At 43.9% G+C, this 21,668-nt stretch overlaps 1 protein-coding gene across 1 annotated transcript in view; it reads left to right on the top strand.

Annotated features, from left to right (window-relative positions):
• LOC124795392 (UDP-glucosyltransferase 2-like) overlaps nt 1-21,668 on the top strand; it is a 716,702-nt gene that overhangs the window by 238,695 nt on the left and 456,339 nt on the right. Inside the window, exon 3 of the mRNA XM_047259404.1 lies at nt 19,498-19,597. Within this exon, the coding sequence (XP_047115360.1) occupies nt 19,592-19,597 (6 nt within the window). The 5' untranslated portion in view covers nt 19,498-19,591. The remainder of the gene's footprint in view (nt 1-19,497; nt 19,598-21,668) is intronic.

The following is a 21,668-nucleotide window of genomic DNA, read 5'->3' as shown; positions in this document are numbered from 1 at the left end:
AATTTGAATGCATGTATGAAAACATGCATGCATTCTGCTGTGCAGGTGCCGTATGGCACATGGTGTTAGTGGGATGGACCTATATGCCTCTTGCATTTGGTTGGTCAGGACAGGAACGCTTAATGCTGTTTCTGGATGACGCTGGATTTGTCGTCCTATGATATCCGATATGGGCATCACTGGACACATGTCGGCAACATGTCGGCACGCTATGGAGGATGTTGGGCTACAACAGCGCTATGTGGGTGAACGTTATCCCGTTGAACAACACTCCCTGTAATGCTGTTAATGAATGGCAGCACAGCAGGTCGATAGATGTACAAATTTGCAGTCAGGGTGCATGGGATAAATGCTGATACTGTTATAGGAAATCAAACCCCAGACCGTAATTCCAGGTATAGGTCCAGAATGTCTTGCACGCAGGCAGGTTGGTTTCATGCCCTCAGCTGGCCTCCTAACCAACATGCTGCCATCATTGGCATCGAGGCTGAACCAGCTTTCATCGCAAAATACAACAGAACGCCATCCACCATGCCCTCTAATGAGCATTCGCTTGACACCACTGGCCCGAAATGGTAATAGTTTTGGGTCAGTGGAATGCACTCTGTAGCGCATCTGCCTCGAAACTGTCCTTGAAGTAACGATCTGTAACAGTTCTTTGTGTCACAGTGGTGCCAACTACTGCTCAAATTGCTGCTGCAGATGCAGTAGGATGCGCCTGAGCCATACACAGAACACGATGGTCTTCCCTCTCGATAGAGCCACTTGACCGTCCAGAGCTCGGTCTTCTTGCGACCGTACATTCTCGTGACTACCACTGCCAGCAGTCATGGTCAGTGGCTACAGTCCTGCGGAAGAAGCTAATACACACAACCGTTACAGAGTGTACTTAAAGAAACTTGATCCGCATCCTCATTGTGGCGCTAGTAGCGCCATTCGTATGCAACTTGTGCAGCAGAGTTCATCCTTCAGATATAGAAGCACGCCTACCAGTTTTCGTTTATGTCACACAACCTCCTAGGAGACAGGCAACGGTTCTCCATTTGACCAAGCTATGCAAATATGTTTTTTGACCATTGTTTTCTAGATTAATCGTGAACTTTATATAGCGGATTCCTAGAAACTCGATCAGTCTCTCCATTTTGTGTACGCTAAAAGCAAACCTGCATCATTGTAGCAGAAGAAGCTGGTACGTTTCCATATAACTAAAAATACTAAGCACTTCATCTATTTACCTCTACTGGCGAAAAGGGACTGTCCATTGCTACATCTTCAGATTGTTCGTAAACTGTCCGCTTACCAGGTAGTTATGTCACAAAGCGCGGATTTGTGTCGAGGTCCGGTGACCCGGCGAGTCTGTGGATGGTTTTTAGGCGGTTTTCCATCTGCCTCGGTGAATGCGGGCTGGTTCCCCTTATTCCGCCTCAGTTACACTATTTCGGCGTTTGCTGCGCAAACAAGTTCTCCACGTACGCGTACACTACCATTACTCTACCACGCAAACATAGGGGTTACACTAGTCTTGTGTGAGACGTTCCCTGGGGGGTCCACAGGGGGCCGAACCGCACAATAACCCTGGGTTCGGTGTGCGGCGGCGGAGGGGTGAAGTCGACTACCGTAGTCGTCGTGGGGTTGTGGACCACTGCGGCTGCGGCGGGGACGGAGCCTCCCCGTCGTTTCTAGGTCTCCGGTTAACATACAACACAATACATTACAATGTCACAAAGTGGCTGAACAGACACTTCATACGTTCAAGGGACTCCTTCAGTGGCTTCCTACAAAATAAATAAATAAATAAATAAATAAAAAATAAAAAAATAAAAAAAAGAACAGATGATCTGTTCGATAAGTCCATAGGGACGGGCAATATGTACTCGTTTCTTTTGCGAGGGGAACCGGTAGTTAGTGAGCAGCAATGGCGCTAAATGCCTTCTACCGTACACCGCACAGTGGCTTGGGATATACGAATGTAGATGTAGATGTAAACCATTTGCAACAGTATTGCATTACCTGTAAGAAAACAGAGATGTATTTCATTTTTGAAAGTATGGTTCAGCAAGCCTTCTTGTAGCCGAGTATCTACATTCAAACCCGAAAATCTTTTCTAGTATACTGCCAGCAAACATGCGACTCGAAATAAAAGGCATCCTGTCCAATTTTCAGGGCTTTCTTTTCGGAACGCACTACAAACAGTTCTGCAGTGCTATAAATTTCCATTTAAGTATTTGAGAAGTAATACGCAAACTTCCGCCTCGTACTCCACTAACTTTGGCGAGTGGGACACAACGTGGTACCATGTCTGGCAAGGAAAGAGATCGGCACATCGCCAGCCAGGGACACCACGATTTATTGTCCATTGCACCAATAACTCTTTCAGAAAGAAACTTGTTATTTCAAAATCTCCGTGTTCAAAGCTCCCAGTCCTACATCAAAATTAACTGCCGCAGAGCTAATATATAGATTAAGCAGTTACAAAAATATCGTCAATTCCCCTTTTTTTAGTTTTAATCGCCGCGACACCAACAAAATTAAATAATCGTTTTATAGAATTTAATATTCATGAAATATGGTGACATAAATAACAGTCTGTTGCTCTTCGGGAAATATAGATTTCAAGCTCTTGGTTTGGGAGCAGTGCGCTAATGGTTTTTATAACAACTGCTGTATACGGGGTTAGCAACGGATTAAACAGAGTTATGCATTAGGATCAAGTGCTAAAACACTGTCGCTTTAATTATTCTTCTGGTGTTCAATCTGTTTGAAATTTTTACATCAGTTTTCTCTTTTTTCTTGCTTCGTACACAAGCAGATTTACACATTACTTCCCCTAACTCAAGTGTAATGGATCGTTGTGTAGTCTCAAAATCTCCTGCAGTTGTTTCTCAGTTTCTTCAAGTCTCTTTTTATTAGTTACAGTTTTTCTCCTTTCGACTGTCTATTGCTAGCTGCTCGTTACAATTTCTGGATTCTTATTTTAATCCGTTCTGGAACAAGATATTTTTTCCTTTTTTAATGTAACCTCCTACAGATTTAGGGTTTTCATGGTTTTCTGAACACGCTTAAAGGAAATGCTAGGACCCCAGTCGCTATTATGGTACTTTCTGTGTCTAATAAACTCATCGTCGTTAGGACGTTAATATTTCCCCATCAGTATTCTTCTTTATTTGTTTGAACGTTAAATATCAGTGGGCATCCGTAACTTTAAAAATATGCATATAAATTTTTAAAAGTAAAATTTCGTTAAATGTCGAACTCTGTAGTGAGTCTTCGCTGATACGCTATCTCATTCATGGATAGTGGTCTCAGAACGTACGGGAGCCACTGCTTTGGATAACATCCAGTGATACAGATTAAGAGAATCAGAGGAGGAGAAGCACAGTCGTTGGGGAATATTGATTAAGGTTCACAGTTCTCTTGAATATGAAGTGACGTCTTCTATAAAGTGATTCGCATGATACAAGAGATTGACTGAGTGGAAAAGTAAGTTTACTTCCAGGTGTGTAAAGTAATAAAATGGAACGATAGTCGTTGTATTGCCAGTTACCTTATTATCGGCTGATTCCAGTTGTGAACTACGTGTTCTATAAATAATTGATACAAGAATTAACAGCAAGGTGTACGTCGCGCATCAATGTGTATCTCTAATTAAGGATGAAAACCGGTTTCTAGGAAGCAGGAATTTCTGCAGAACATGGTCACAGACACTTTACTGCTTCCAATCGAAATACACGAATGGACACTTGAATCAGAGTTGCACGAAACAGAATCTTGAAAGCTTCTGCTCACATTTTGTTTCCGTCAATCTACTAACTGGTCTGATTCGACCTGCCAGAGCTATGCATCCTGCGAAAACTTCCTTATCTCAGATTAGTTACGTATCTTCCAGTATCTGTCTCCCTTTATGGATTTTCCCCGCTACAGCTTCCTTTAATATTGTGGAAGTTACGCTCTGATGTCTTAACACCCTTTGTAGCATAATGTAAGGTGTCTACAGGGTTGAGTGGCGGCTTCCCGCTGAGGCTGGAAATGTCAGAAGTAGACTTTTCAGAGCGGTCAGTACAACCCCGGATATGTAGGTTCCTCAGTAGGAGCAGGATAAAAATCCAGTAACCCAATCTGGAACTAGTTGATTTATTTATTTGGTGCGATAGACATACTAGAGCCACTGCCCATGCGCAGCAGGTGGGATGCTGGAGTCGAACCCATGGTCCTCGGCGGCAATGTGATGAAGTAACCTCGCCTGCAGCTAGCAGGGCTCAGCTCGTTCAAGGGAGAAGCGAGCCTGCGAGGAAATCATTCCCCGCCGATTGCGGAACTGCATCAGTTGCTGGCGTGGCATGCAGAACGTACCAGCGAACTGTCTCAGCGACGGCTGATAACGGGAATGGTGGTACCTGGGAAGTGAATGCTAGCTCTCGACATCTGGCTGGATGCGCCTTAGGACAGTAAATGCTAGCTGAGTCGGTGGTTGTAAAGGTCCAAGCGAAGCTGATCCTGGGACATATCGTGGTCGATCTCCTAGCATGATGGACGAGAATGGCTAGTCTGATGTTCCGACCAGCGGACAACGGAAGAGCGAAGATGCTTCTCCGCAGAACACTGCTTTAGCTTGTTACACAGCAGTCGCCGATTCGACGCCTTTTGCCACTTAGCAGCAAGCACATAACCGTGCAAGTGTTAGGCATGTTGACACGGAGGTGCCACACACAAAGCGTAGCTCCGCTGTCGCAACGCTGTAGGAACGTCCTCGATTTCCTTAACATCACTGTTCGCAACCGGATCGTCGTACCAACGCACCGAGGCAGGCGTGGTCGCAAGATGCTGTGTCAGCTGCTGTCTGCAATCACCTCGGTAGGGCAGCTTGTTTGCATCGGTAGGCGCTGCTGCGATATTGTCTTTTCTTCTAATCGGTTTTTTCCTTGCTGACCTGCAGAAAACTTCATCACTTCTTATCTTACTTTGTACCTTTGTTTCAGCATCCTTCTGTAGCATCACATCTCAAACGCTACGATTATCTTCTGTTGCACACCTGTCCTGGTATTTCTATAATTTGATATGTACAGTTCATTCATGTTTCGGTTGTTATTTCACATTGTCAAATCGGGAGAAAGGAGATCTGTGACGTTAAAATATGTGACTAAGAATCCTAAGTCAAGATCGCTAAAATTTCTTTATTGATTACGAATTTCAAAATGTTCAAATGTGTGTGAAATCTTATGGGATTTACCTGCTAAGGTCATCAGTCCCTAAGCTTACACACTACTTAACCTACATTGCCTTATGGACAAACACACACACCCATGCCGAGGGAGGACTCGAACCTCTGCCGGGACCAGCCGCACAGTCCATGACTGCAGCGCCCTAGACCGCTCGGCTAATCCCGCGCAGCTACTAATTTCAGCTCAATGACGAGCCGTCTACAGATTTACTATCTACAGATTTACTTTCTAATTAAGAGTGCCTGCTGGCTGATAAATTAGTACGCTATAAAGGAAATTTAGCGGTTTTAACCAAGTATTTTGATCTTCACATCCACTGCCCTGTGAAACTAACAAAGCTCCTTAGATAACTGAAGTGATGAACTTGTTCAAAAATCTGACCGTGAAATACGGTTTTAGTTCGTATTGGGTATTTGTTAGATTACAGGTACAATGCGCAAACACAGAGCCCAGTTTTATGGCCCCGCAAGATAATGAATGACCGCAAATGGGCGAAAAACATCTTTAACATCTTTGACCCGAAACACCAAACAAGATTTCCGTCTTTCGAAAAGCTTTAGTGACGTTTGGTTCTTTCTGAGATGAGAAACGATCAATTGAGACCTAATGGTCAGATGAAGCCCTCTGACGAAAATCCTTCGGTTTAAGCGAAAAAAGAGAAACTGAGGAAAGCTGTCGTAAAGGTTATAAAGTTATCGTGGCAGTTACATGGTCCACTGTTGTTGTTGTGGTCTTCAGTCCAGAGACTGGTTTGATGCAGCTCTTCATGCTACTCTATCCTGTGCAAGCTTCTTCATCTGCCAGTACCTACTGCAACCTGCATCCTTCTGAATCTGCTTAGTGTATTCATCTCTTGGCCTCCCTCTACGATTTTTACCCTCCACGCTGCCGTTCAATACTGAATTGGTGATCCCTTGATGCCTCAGGACATATCCTACCAACCGATCCCCTCCACTAACAAAATAAATTAAAATTTCAAAAATCTTGAAAGCGTTCTTCTACTTACTAATACACTATAAACTCATACTAATGTAACAACCTGTCAAAAGCCTGAATTAGCACTTTTGCAGCGAGAAACATGAAGGTAGGGAGAAGGTGACTTTCTGGAAGGTACCGACAGCAACGTGGAGCCACGCCGACTCCAGTGCCCTGGTCCGCTGCGCTAGATTTCTCGGTTGAGGACCCCCGGTACTAACAGTCCGATCAATGTGGAGCCATAGATTGTCTATTGGGCTTAAATCTGGGGGAGTCTGGCGGCAAGGGGTGTGTGGCAAACTCACACTGGTGCTCTTCGAACCACGCACGTACACTCTGACCTGTGATACGTTGCATTTTCCTGCTGGTAGATGTCATCGTGCCGAGGAAAACAAAACTGCATGTAGGGGTCGACGTGGTTGCCAAGGATAGATTAATACTTGTTTTGATCCACTGTGCCGTCCAGAAAGACGATATCACACAGGGAATGCCACAAAAGCTTTCCGCATTCCATAACGCCCCCTTCTTGTTTGCTTCCAGACGTTTCACGCCGTACACGCCAACGGCCATACGTTCAAAATAGAGAAAAATATGATTCGTCTCTAAAAGCTAGCTGTTGCCACTCAATGGCCATCCAGTTGAGGTGCTGGCGTGCAAATTCCAGCCTTCGTTGCCAGAAACATCAGTCAGCATTGGTGCCTGGACCAGGAGTCTGCTCTGAAGGCCCGTACACAGCAACGTTCGCTGAACAGTCTTTGAGCAGACACCTTTGGTAGCCTCTTGGTTGATCCGGGTGCCCATTTGCCCAACAGATGCACATGTGTACGCCAGAACACGTATCCGCAGCCAACGTTCGCCCCCATTCACTGCGGTACATGGTGCACCATAGCAACCTCGTCGCCGGTTTAAGACATCGCTACTTTGCCATGCTTTGTATACTGCGATCAAGGTGGCACGCGAACAATTTAGAAGGTTAGCCGTTTTGAAAATGCTTCCGCTTTGGTTCGAAAGCCCCCGTTTGGACGTCACACATATATCATTCCGTTTACGCATCATTACAGTCAGTTCTGTTTTCCGCGTCCCCCCTCCTTCTACACGCATCATATACCCTCCACTGCTGGTTTTACCACCTGCCCTCGGTGAGTGGTTTTTGTATGTTGACGTCGTACATAGGAGGTCGTCTCATTAACGTGACCGGACCGTCTAATTTATTGCTCCACGAGCACGATGAAACTGAACTCCAAGAAAAAGACTACCATCTTGCTACTCCTCTATTTTTAATGGATTTTGACCCGCCTGTTTTTACTGGCTGACCCGAAAGCGCCTTACCCTTAGGGAAGCGCGGCAGCAGGGGTAGCAAAGGAAATGGTGCAGTGAGCGGTCCGGACGCCGCCCGGCGGAACCGCAACGGCCGTGTAGTAAGAGCGGAGAGCGGCGCGCCTTAAAACGGACCGCGGCTAAAAGCTTCCGCAGCGCCTGGTCTGCCCTGCGCCGCCTGGGCAGGCTGCTGGCTCTCTGGCGTCCCACCCCACAAAACCCACACCGACCACACTGCCCCCCTTCCCTGCTGGCTGCGCCGCCTCCGCCGTTACCGCAGACTAGCGCCGCCAGATGTTCTCACTTTCTTCCACTCACCCCTTCACTGTCCCCCACCGGAGCTCTCCCACACTGGCGATGCCTTTACAGCCGCTTCTTTGTTTTTTTTTGTTACCGTTTCCCCCTTTTCTGTGTTCAACGTGTCTTAATTGCCTAGTATTATTGTTTGTCGTCAAAGTGACGTTGATATTTAACATACGCTAATTTAGTCTCACGCATATCCGTAAATTACACACACAAATGAGCCTTCTATAACTGAATAATGACCAAGCCATTTTTAAGGGCGAATTTTTATGAAACAAATTCTCATCAGTCAAATATTTACCAAAAAATGATTCATAACACCTATACAACTTTAGTAGGTCAGTGTTTTCTGGTAAAAGAGATCAATCATCAATCCCAGCTCACTTATCAGTAGGAGTTGTCCCTCTCCCCCTACCCCCCGCCCTCCCCCCCCCCCCCCCCCCGTTCCTCTCGGGCTGGTTTCATGCACTATGCACTGATTCGGTTGGGAAGGGTGTCATAAAGAAGCTGTAGAACTCAGTCCTGGCCTACCTGACACCGACCTATTCTAATTGGTCCATTGACATTCGGGATACTGGCACTGGGACGGTGGTCAGAGCCGAGCTGTGAGGACGATGTTTGGTTTGTGGGGAGCTCAACTGTGCGATCACCAGCGCCCGTACAAAGTCCCAGTTTTTACACAGTCCAATTTTTTACACGGTCCAATCTATCCACTATCACGAAACATGATGATGATGTTGAAATGATGAGGACAACACAAACATCCAGTCCCCAGGCATAGAAAATTCCCAACCCGTCCGAAAATCGAACGTGGGACGCTGTGAGCCAGAGGCAGTAACTAGAGCACGAGATGCGGACGACATCCGAACTGATCCCACACATGTTTTATAGAGGACAGAGCTGCGGATATTGCTGGCCACAGCAGTAGCTCAGCATCACGTAGACAGTTGGCAGAGACTCGTGCCATGTGTGAAAGAGCACTGTCCCAATGAAAAATGGTACCACGCTACTGTCGCTTGAGAGGTAACATACATTGGCGCGAGATATCCATGAAGTACCGTTGTGCCGTCAGAGTTCCCTCAATCACCACCAAACGTGACCTGAAGCTATACCCGATGGCTTACCACCCCACAGCGCCAGGAGTACCACCATTGTGTCTTTCCAAACTATTGGAAAATTGGGAGCCCTCCCCAAACTGCCGTCATTCTCGTTGATGATGGGCATCTGGGGTAGTGAAGAACTGAGATTCGTAGCTGAAAATACAATGCCGCGTCATTAATAAGAAGTCCTGGTCACAGCACTACTTTAAACACAGCCATTTGTTTTGTGATGCTACCAACAGCCTACGCTTGGGGCAAATAATTCCCTAGTTCCGTCGCCACTAGTCTCCAATCAGTGGTTAGGAATGACAGAGTGTATTGCAGGGAGTTCATTACTTGTTCTCGGATGGCAGTCATACATGTTAATGGATTGCAGTGTGCTTGGTGCACCGTGTGGCGATCCTCCCTGTTGGTGGTCAGATGTGGCCGGTCAGAACCTTTACAAGGGGTATGTCTGCCCTAACGTTCCCATTAAGTCCTACATCGATCCATTATCACGTTTGAATGCTCCACAGCTCTGGATGATAGACGATTCGATCACAGTGATCAGTCAGCATATAACACTGTTCAAACCCCATATACTCCCTACTGAGTGTGGTAACGAAACTAAACACGAAAACACTCATGCACTCTGGTGCCCATTCTATTCGATCGTGTATACGTGTACGAAGAAATATTGACATCCGATTTTTTTTTTTTTTGTCATGCCCTTTCGGTTAAAACGGATATAACACAAGCCCGAGTCCCAAGTATTGGCGTAAGCGACGTTGGGACCATGCTCCCCGGTGTAGCGGCGTTGGTTCCTCTCAAAGTCAGGACACACTTCTTGTGTCAAGCAGCCCGTATTTAAGTACATGTTAGGTACCAAGCAACACAACTGAAAGCAAGTTACTTTCTCAGGCACAGTTCGGTAACCAGTTTACGGTTCATGCCTGGCGATGCACAGCAAAGCTCGTAGAGTAATTAAATGCTCAGAGCTATTGATCACCATCAACTGCATGAATTTATGAACACGCCAAACGTGCATTGGCTTCCCATCCAAGAGTTCCATTCTAGCTTTAAACAGGGTGTCCCAAGAGGAATGGTCACTATTCAAGGATGAGGCAGGAACGACTGTTCGAGGCAAAAAGTCAAGTAAACATGGGCTCTAAAATCCATATCTTAAGACCTACGATCATTTGTTCATTTTCATTACTGTGAAACACTTCCCTCAAGAAGTGCTCAAGCGTATGAGGAATGCATTATGGAGCCCACGTTTACAAGACGATTTTTGTTTGTTTCAGATCATACTATGTACTCCCAAAATATGGAGAACAAAGTCCTGGCAGTAGGGGATTTATTCCACAGAATCGAAGATGAACAAGTACTTCATAGTTCATAAGGTATGCATTTTGGAGCCCATCTTTATTATACTTCTGTGCTTCCAATGATCGTTCCTATTATATCCCTGAATACTGGCCGTCCCTCACGGGATGTCTTGTTTCTTTAGCGTGATCAGCATGAAGTTAAGCAAACCAGCTCCTTCCATTTGGAATGATCTTATGAAAGTCAGTTTACACCTATTATGTAAAGAGGAGCAGTGAATTGGTAAAACGAGTCTTTTCGACAACGACTAATATTTATGAAATATCCGCAGGCATTCCACCATTTACTGTTGTCATATCTCTGCCCCCCCCCCCCCCCCCCCACGTGTCATATTTTATACACGATCCAGTCACATTAATGCGACTACCGCGTAAGTCCGACGTCAGAGTGCTATAACCACTCACAGACAGCAAATAGCAGTACTAGCATCTAGGATATATAAATCGTATCAGGGGTAGGTGGAAAACGCGGAAACGGAGCGATTTATCTCACGTGACCATTGGTATTCGGATCGAGGGTGGAAGCTTCTTCGAAACGACTAAGAATGTAAACTAAAATTACAACGAAATCCAGACTTTTAGCTGCTTACAGGCGTTGATAAATATCAACGGGGGAAAGTTGAGTATAGTGGGCAGGGCAATTACAAATGTAGTGTGTGAACAGTAAGTTGGGAACGTGGGTCTCACGGGGAGCGTGCCACAAATAAGTCCCTGTAACCGCATTATCCTCTGTGTCATTGGTGGCTCAGACGGATAGAGCATCTGCCACGTAAGCAGGAGATCCTGAGTTCGAGTCCTGGTCAGGGAACACATTTTCAACTGCCCCTGTTGATATTTATCAACGCCTGTAAGCAGCTAGAAGTCTGGATTTCATTGTGAATTCATTCTTCGAGAGCTGCAAGATCAGCAATGGTATCTGTTCGTTTAGACACGTCCGAAAGAACAGACACCATCTTCATATACGAGGGCAGTCCAGAAAGTAAGTTACGATTGATCGCGAAATGGAAACGACTATGAAAATCCGATAAAGCTTTGCAAAGATGTGTTGGGCAGTGTCTCTAGTATGACTCTAGGTAGAATTATGTCGCTCTTTTCATTCCTGAGCTCTTAGTGAGCGCGTAAAGATGTTATAGAAAATAGTGTCTCCCGCCAAGTACGGGGGCCTGGTGAGAATTTTCCCCTGAAGCTATGCAACCAACATTACATAACTGTCGTGCGGTTTCTTCTTCAAGACAATTCTCAGCCTCATTCTGCAGGGGCAATGAAGATGTTCCTGCATCGTTTCAATTGGAAATGTTTGGTTACCCACAATACAGCCCGTAATTGTCTCCCACTGAGTTTCATCTCTGCTCAAACGAACCGCTGGCTATGAAGACAACATTTTGGCACAGACAACTAGCTTTAGGCCAGCGTAGAGAATTGGCGGAAAGCACTGGCGGCTGCCTTCTATGATGAGGGTATTGGAAAGTTGGTACAACGCTACGACGAATGTCTGAGTCAGAACGGCGACTACGTAGAGAAGTAGCTGAAAGGTGTAGCTAACTGTTACAAATGAAACATTTCTGATTTTCACTGTGATTTTCATTTCGCGATCAATCGTAACTTACTCTCTGGACAGCCCTCGTAGATTAGACATACCGGCAAATGATCTTCAGTGCAGATGCACTCACATTGCCCGAATTGTTACGGGAATCGGTAGATTGACTGCCACGAGTAAAGAGTATAGTGGACAGCGGCACTACAAACGCAGTATCTAGACAATAACTTGGAGATGTAGGTCTCACAGGGAGCGTGCCAGAGATAAGTCCCTGCAGTCGCACTATCCTGTGTGTCCTCGGCGGCTCAGACGAATAGAGAGTCTGGCATGTAAACAGGAGATCCCGGGTTCGAGTCCCGGTCCGGGCATACATTTTCAACTGTACCCGTTGTTACAGCTTCATGCATCCATTCTGACTGCTGTTCATCACCGACAAAGACCAGTACCGCAATTGTATATCCACTGAGTGATGACAGGTGACCTTTTCAGATGAATCACGTTTTATGCTCCAGAGCTGTGAAACGTCTGAAAGAAAATACACTGCGACAATCGTCGTTAGGGTCCAGGCCGGAGGAGGGAGCGTTAAGGTCCGTAGGACATGTTTTCGTGATCTCGTCATTAAGGAAGGCATGGGGTTCATGTCCACCCCAACACGTTTCTTCGCTAGACGATGGTATCTACCAACAGGACACTGAAATGCATCACACAGCTCTCGCTGTGGGTGCGTGGTTCGAAGAGCACCAGGATGAGTTTACCACACTCCCCTGGCCATCAGACACATCCGATCTAAATCAAGTCGAGACTCTGTGTGTCCACTGCGATCGGGCTGCTAGCGACATGAATCCTCTACCGAGAAATGTAGCGCAGTGGTCACGTCACAGGAGTTCGCATGGCTCCACATCCCAGTTTCTGGAACGCCACGGAATGTCTTCCTGCATGTCTTGCAACGCAGTGGTTATCCAGGCTTTTGACAGGTGGTCATATTTACGTCACTGCACCGCATAAAATCACCTCAGTGCTCATGTTATTGTGTTGTCGAGCGTATTCCAAGTGAATATGGAATGGTTTCTTTAAAACCAGAGGCGCCGATTTCGTGCCTTGCCTGATTATGGTCTGATTCCTTCCTTGTCGAATGGAAACACTTTGCCATTGTGCCATATGCGTGTCGGTATGACTACTGGTGTGAGACGTTATGTTTCTACAAAATGGGAATGTTATTTTAGATGATCAGGAGTTAACTCGTCATGAGAAGAATTCCGTAAGACCAAACATTAGTTTTGCTAGTCAACGGACACTGAGAAAGATTCATGAGAGTCCAAATAACAGCCAGGAATGCAACCAGGTGACGTAGTCGACAAACGCCGGTTTTTCGACAGGTGCAAACACTGTCATTTTCCAGCCTTGAAAATGACAGGGTTCACTTGTCGAAATATCGGCGGTTTTCGACGCTGTCACTCGGTTGCATTCCCGTACGTTATTTGAACATTGTATACGCCAGGAGAAATGCAGGTCTCATTGATTAAGATGTTTTTGCAAGACGAGACCAGCCACAATAAGGTCTTAATCCCTTTACTAACAATGGCAGCTGTAATAATGTTCTGCTACTTGCGTAAGTAGTAGAAAGCGTGTAAAAGTTACTTTAGTTTCCCCTTCTGCCTCTAACAGACAAGGCATGTCGATCTGTTATGGCCTCATTTCCATGTTTTAACTTGCCGTTCTGTGTCTCACTTTCTCTTGAGTTTGTCTTTGGATTTCTAATTTCTTCCATTCGTTCCAGATGTTCCTTCCACTTTTATTAACGTTCTTCTACTTCGTGGTTCACTGCAAAACGTTCAGTCCTTGTTTAATGTTTTCAACAGCAGTCCCTTCCAGCTAACTTCAGCCTTTGACTACTTATAATAATCTCATTTCAGGCTACTGAACACGCCTGGAAACTTTCTTCATAACACCGGATTCACTGCCGTATATCAGAACAGGTGCAGGCTAAATCTTATAAAATTTCATTTTTATCTCTCACTGGTGTATCCATAAGTATGGCTGTAAAACCCAAATCGGGTTCTTGTATATTGTTCTCATGTTCTGTCCCGATGGTACTTATAAACATGCAAAAATATCCATTTACCTACCCGCAGTCTGAAACAATTCTTACAGGCCATACAAAAGATTATTTACTGCTAGTTTAGATACATAGTCATTAATATTGATTGAAATGTGAAGATCCCGAATGTGTACCAACGGCGATTTGTAATTTCTTATTGTGTTAACAGTAGGATTTTTATTGTATATTACCTCCATGTATCTTGTGTTAGATTTTCGTCTTGTTTACTTGTTTCAGTGTACTGTGAGTGTAAAATTTGTTTTATGTGAGAATCTGTTCTCTGTTGAGCCTATGTAACTTTATACAAGGGTACGATTTAAACTAATCTATGCCCTGAGTTATCAAACCAAATTGTATTGTAACATTTACAGTGTTGAGATGGTTGTATCGGCGCGTTCCGAGAGTCAATAAATTAAAAATCAGTGTCTCTTTTTGTATTTTTTAATGTCCTGCTTGTCAGTCCATGTATATCCTTAGCTTCGCTAAAAGTAATGTAGCTCCGTACGTGACTGAAGTGCTGAACTTGATCCAAAATCTGATCTTCCCTCTGGGTGTAACCCAAAGAATGGCATTGTCTTCGTTTTATTTGCTTCTGTTTTAAAATAGCTATCGTCTCCAGTTAAGTATAAAAGACGTATCGTTTGTTTAGATGCTCTTCGGCACTTGCCATGAATACAATGTCATCAGTCTATTGCAATATTGCATATAGTTATTCTTGTCTACATAGATCATTTCTGGTGGTTTTTCTTCCATTTTCGGATCGCAATGTCAGTGTACATATTTTAAAAAATAGGCAATAAACTACACCCTTCATACTTGATACACCTTGTGCTTTCAGTAAGCGAATAACACCACTGATTAATAACTAAGTTAAGAGGAGACAAAAGTAAATTTCATTCGCTAACAATAGACGTCACCTTTACATTCTGAAAACTGATTACAACTAATTGTTACTGCAAGAAATTTACTTTCGTCGCTTCTTAGTTACTAGTCAGGGGTTATTACCCTCTTATCAAAGTTTACGAAATAAAAAATGCATAATTTAACGTCTATTTTTTAAATATATATATTAAGGTGCCATCCGTAAATGGAGAAAAAGAACACCAGAAAGGATCTATATAGGCAAGAATAAGAGGTCATAAGGTTCCAATAATTTGAGTGTTCTCACTCATGTAACAGGCTTTGTTAACTGAGTAAGAACTTATAATAAGAACAGAAATGTTCAACTTCGGCTCAAGAAATAGTTGCATTAACAGCCTGTAGGAATTTCGAGAGATTCGAAGATTCGAACAATGCTCATAAAACAACAACATTCTATACCTAAACACACCGCATTAGGCAAAAAAAAAAAAATCATCAGGTAACGAATTAAGGGCTTCACACAGGAATGTCTTAAGTGAGATGACCACATATACCCAACAGCGGGGAAGTAAGGTACCAGACTGAGATTCTTTAAAATAAGGAACTATTCACCTATGCAATTTTTCTCTTAAAACAACTCTCATCTAGCCTACTCTTGAGTATTATTCGTTAGCCAGTGTATATAAAAATGGATGTAAGGGCTGAAACTGAATGCATTTTTCAAACATACGTGAGTCTCCATAAAAACATCTAGTGTCCGTCAGACCTTTAAGGAAATGCCCAACAAACTCCCATATTAGATTAATTCGCTCTGGAAAAACTAAGCGGTTCCATTACAAGACGAGACAAGAGACATATTGCTTCGTTGCACATCGTCTTGCACAGTAATTATGCCGACAAAAGCAGATAATACTAACTTGATTCGCAGCAGCCGTTCCGTTTACCATATGTAAAAGGAATTTGATGAAATAGACAGCGGTGCACTATGCGTCTTCCAACACACATCACTCGGTTGCTTGCAGGGAATAGATGTGCATGTGGTAATGGATAAACCACTGTGGATAAATACTAATCAATTAGGAGTTGGTGATATAAGAAACCACCTGTCTCCAGTTGTCCCTTAGTGAGAAATTACACTTTCTGAGGAACTGAATGGAGGCATCTCTGAAACTTTCATTGTAAACGTCCTTTCACACTTTCTTTGAGATGTATCCCTTACAATTCGTATGCTTCTCAGGTCCCATCATAAGACGTCGCATTGGTTTATAGCTGAAACGACGGTGTACTGTTCGTGTTGCCACTCTATAAAAAACGTCCGCAGCTCGTGGTCTAGTGGCTAGCGTTGCGGCCTTTAGATCACGAGGTCCCGCGTTCGATTCCCGACAGCGTTGTGGATTTTCTCTGCCCGGGGACTGGGTGCTTGTGTTGTCCTCGTCTTTTCATCATCATCAATCGTGGCAGTAACTGGATTGGATTGTGTACAAATTGGACTGTGTCAAAATTGGGACTTCGTACGGCACCTGATGACCGCGCAGTTGAGCGCCCCACAAACCAATCATCATCATCACTCTGCAAGAACAGTTTCAGTCACATGATTCCCATTATTTTCTGGCTTTGAAGTCATGCATGCATAATAGCGAGATTGTGATTATTACAACCTCTTACCTGTATGTTCATACGACAATATTCTTGGATATTAAAGAAAGAGCAACAGCACGCGACATATCACTATAGACATCTTGATAGCCTGTTGGTTGAGCACTAACCTCAAAGAAACATACAGTAAAAAGAAACATTATGATTTAATTTTAGGTCCATGACAATGTCATTAGTGCCGGACGCGGTGGCTGAGCGGTTCTAGGCGCTTCAGTCCGGAACCGTGCGACTGCTACGGTCGCAGGTTCGAATCCTGCTTCGGGCATGGATGTGTGTGATGTCCTTAGGTTAGTTAGGTTTAAGTAGTTCTAAGTTCTACGGGACTGATGACCTCAGATGTTAAGTCCCATAGTGCTCAGAGCCATTTGAACAATGTCATTAGAGACGAAGCACTTGCTCGGAATGGACAAGAGAAGTAAATCGGCTATGTTCTTTTTCTGACGAATGACCGAATTATTCGCCTTCTCGGTTTTGGGAAGTCACGTGAAGGCTGAGTTTGAATGGCTGGTCGGAGAACTGAAACCCGATCCTTGCCGCAGCAAGTCCAGTGTATTATTACTGGCCCACCTCAATAACGTTTTATACAGTGAAGTGATAAAACTCATGAGATACCTGCATATATCGTCTCGGGCGTCATTTCGCCCGGCATAGTGCAGCAGCTCGACATGGCGTAGGCTCAACAAGTTGTTGGAAATCCCCTGCAGAAATATTGAACCATGCTGCATCTCCAGCCGTCCGTAACTGCGAAAGTGTTGCCGGTGCAGGATTTTGTGCACGAATTAACTTCCTCATTACATCCGATAAATATTCTATGGGAGTCATGTCGAGCGATCTGGGCTGCCAAATCATTCGTTCTATTTGTCCAGAATGTTCATCAAACCAATCGCCAACAACTGTAGCCCGGTGATGCGGTGTATTGTCATCCATACAAATTGGGCCATAAAATCCGCGAATGGCTGCAAATCCTCTCCAAGTAGCCGAACACAACCATTTCCAGTCAATGGTAGGTTCAGCTGGACCTTAGGACGCAGTCCATTCTATGTAAAAACTGACCACATCATTGCGTAGCCACCATCAGCTTGAACTGTGCCTTGTTGTCAACTTGGGTCCATGGCTTCATGGGTTCAGTGCCACGTTCGAATCCTACCATCAGAAATCGGGACTCGTATGACCAGGCCACTGTTTTCTAGCTTCTTGGGTGCAACCGATATGACCACGACTATAGGAGAGGCTCTGCTGGTGACGTCGTGCTATTAGCAAAGGCACTCGGTTCAGTCGTCCACTGCCATAGCCCATTAACGCCCGCCCAATTTCGCCGCCTTTCCAAACGGATACGATCGTCGTACGTTCCACGTTGATTTCTGCGGCTATGTCACGCAGTGTTGCTTGTCTGTTAGCACAGACAAACTCTGTGCAAAATCACAGCTCTCATTCATTAAGTATAGGCCGTCGGCCACTGCGTTGTCCGTGGTGGAAGGTAATGCCTGAAATTTGGTGTTCTCGGCACACTCTTGACACTGTGGATCTCAGAATATTGAATTCCCTACCGATTTCCGAAATGGAATGTTCCGTGCGTCTAGCTCCAACTACTATTCCTAGTTCAAAGTCTGTTAATTCCCATCTTGCGGCCACAAGCACGTCGGACACCTTTCCATACGAATCGCCTGCGTACAAAACTCCGCCAGTGCACTGACCTTTTATACATTGTGTACGCGTTACTACCGCCACCTATATATGTGCATATCGCTATCCCATGACTTTTGTCACCTGAGTGTATAGTAACTGCTTGTAGGCTGGAAGTAGTGATCGGAAGGGCGGCGGTCACTTACTGGTTTGCCCAGATTGTGATTGGTCTTGCGTTGCGTCTAGTTCTGCTAGCATGCATAATAGTCCTTAACGTGCAGACTTGTCTGCTGAAAATACCAAATGTGACGCTAAGCAAAACAGCTATGAGATGGTTATTTATATCGTACAAGAGAATGACGGCAAATGAGCATAAAAACTGCAGTATGCGTGTTCATGGACAAATCCGTGGAGGATAGGAGTCTTTTATGACTGCTAGTCAGACTGGAAAACGATGGCTCGTGGCCAAAAATATCGCCCCAATGAGACACTGCGGAAATGACTTAAATTTATCACAGAGCATTGAATGGTTAGAGAACGTATATTGCTAAACCTCTCATCCAACTTCACGCAATAACATTTGTTAATGTATACCGATGAAAATGAGATGAGGAAAAAAAAATGGTTCAAATTGCTCTGAGCACTATGGGAATTAACATCTGCGGTCATCAGTCCCCTAGAACTTAGAACTATCCAAACCTAACTAACCTAAGTACATCACACACATCCATGCCCGAGGCAGGATTCTAATCTTCGACCGCAGCAGCAGCGCGGCTCCAGACTGAAGCACCTAGAACCGCTCGGCCTCATCGGCCGGGGAGGAACAAGAGATTTTTGGCCACTCAAGAGTGTTTCATTTACTCTGCTGATCAGAAATAAGCACTCTCTCCCTCATGTCGGAAATGTTCATGCATAAGAAAGGATAAAACATGTTGCTTCACTCAGTGTTGTTTCAGTATTGCAACCGAGTGGCTGATGACGCCGTAAGTGGGAGGGCGTTTCGAATTTAATCCTAGAAGGGAAAGCTTCAACAATATGTTTCTATTTGTCCCTTTTTCTCTGGAGGTTAAAATCGGTGTTGCTGTAATCGACTAAATGACTGTAGGATAACAAACTGCTACCAGACTAAAATTGCTTTCTGAATGACTTAATATTGACATTTTTCAAAGACAACGTACTTTAATTTCATACGTAGTCGTACCTTAGACACTCAGCAACATCTTTTTAGAGGGAAATCTTCAGCACTTGAAATATCCTTATTGGTAGGAATACTGCTGTCATCCATTTAAACATCAATTGTACCACAATAATAAAAATTCGTCGATGGAAAATACATATTTTTGTAATATTAATGAAATTGGAAATAGAAACTACTCACACTCCACCTTTGTCTTTCGCACTTCCATTTTGCGACATCTCTTCAAAGACTGTCTGTCTATTACAGATCGTTGACGACGAGAGACAGGTTCTGCTTCTACGACTGCAGATACTGAAGCACGACTAAAATTTGAAGGATTCATCAGCGTTACTGGTGGTTTATGAAGGTAAGTCCATAAGTAAGGATACATAATGGCCGCAAAACAAACTACCATCTCTTTCACAACCGTAACTCGTCGGATGCAAAATTCTCTCAATATCGGTTTCATGCAGGTAGGCCATCAGTTTGGGAACCATTCACATACTGAAGAAAGGCAATGAAATCGTATATGGCCCATGGCAGTATAAAATACTTCACGTATGAGACCTGTAATGTCTTGTTGTTACCGTGTTCTGAAGGATACGAATTATTCCGACGGTAAATTTGTTTGATCCCTCCATTTTTATCGCTGCATAACTTTTGGATCTTAGCGTCCTTTTGAAATATTAGATCTGCCTGAAGACGATGTTAATTTTACTCTCTGTGCACACTATTCCTAATAAACTAGTAAACCTTATACACTTAAGTGAAATACATGTATTTATTGAGTAATTAATGGCTCCAAACTGAATGACTCCACACGTAAATACTAACAAACAATACCTAATTTATCAAACAGAAATGTAGCTAGAATTTGAGTTTCTTGTTACCCTTTAAATAGCGTCATTAAGGAAGTAGTGTTCGCAATGCTGCAGACTTATTGTAAAGAGTTAAGCTTCTCTTAATCATTCAAAAAATATTTCTGTACTTTAGTAATCCGAAGAGATTATTATTTTACGTATACACATCAATATACTTTTCTTAACACTCTCACATAAAATAATTGCTTTAACATCCTCTATGTTCCGTAGGCCTTAACCTATTGGTCCTCGTAGAGCCACTATCATAGCCAGAGACCGTCCAGTAATATCAGAGCCAACAGCATGTGCATTCTATTGTTTATTCTGTACAAACATTTATGAAAAATTACTTTATACAACGTATTACACTAAATTAGTTACCAACTGAAACTTCCTGGCAGATTAAAACTGTGTGCCAGACCGAGACTCGAACTCGGGACCTTTGCCTTTCGCGGGCAAGTGCTCTACCAACTGAGCTACCCAAGTGAAAATCTCGTTCTGGAAACATCCCCCAGGCTGTGGCTAAGTCATGTTTTCGCAATATCCTTTCTTTCAGGAGTGCTAGTTCTGCAAGATTCGCAGGAGAGCTTCTGTAAAGTTTAGAAGGTAGGAGACGAGGTACTGGCACAAGTAAAGCTGTGAGGAGAGGGTGTGAGTCGTGCTTGGGTAGCTCAGATGGTAGAGCACTTGCCCGCGAAAGGCAAAGGTTCCGAGTTCGGGTCTCGGTCCGGCACACAGTTTTAATCTGCCAGGAAGTTTCATATCGGCGCACACTCCGCTGCAGAGTGAAAATGTCATTCTAGTTACCAACTAGTTCCCATAATATATTATTCGACATGATTGGTCCCTGTCATATGGCTAGTCGTCTACATTATCATTTTTTTAACTTCAGAATTAAATTCAGTTATCAGCGACTCTCTGCAGTTTCTTTTGATAATAAGGACATTTTGATAGAAGTACTCAGGAATGAGCTGTATTTGGAAAACGAGGTGACTCATTACTCGAGGAATATTTTGCCATATCATTAGCGAATTTTCTTTGCAGACTATCGAATCTGTCGGCAGTACTCCATAGAACATGACACACAAATAATTCATTACCATAAGATCGTTGCAGAACCTACTGTAGACCGTAGTTCACTTCTTTCAATAACATGAACTTAAATCCACAGAAAAGCTCTTAATTTTTGTAAAAAGTGTTCTGTCAAGACTAGGATTACGGTAATTATTTGATGATCGAGGCAAATACTTATCACGTAGTTAATGTGCTTTGATTTCAATAAAACTCTTTTGGGTTAATGCCATATGTGACAGAGTTATCGATATTGTAGGCGGGCTTCATCAATGCCAGACAAACAGATGGAAGTTTTATAAAAGCGTAAGCTTCCGCGAACAAACTCCACTTCAGAAAATCCTTCTATTCAAATCATTTCACAATATGACAGACATTATTGCCCACGCAGAAAAAGTATAGAAATTCTGTACCTCAGGAAAGTCAACAGTTTAGCTATACATATTACTTCAGCCTCGACTTCTGGACGTTAACTGTAGCCCGCAAATCGTTATAGTTGCGACAGCC

This window comes from Schistocerca piceifrons, chromosome 4 (genome assembly GCF_021461385.2).
Source record: "Schistocerca piceifrons isolate TAMUIC-IGC-003096 chromosome 4, iqSchPice1.1, whole genome shotgun sequence".
Taxonomy (NCBI): Eukaryota; Metazoa; Arthropoda; class Insecta; order Orthoptera; family Acrididae; genus Schistocerca; species Schistocerca piceifrons.
This window is presented reverse-complemented; position numbering and strand designations above follow the sequence as displayed.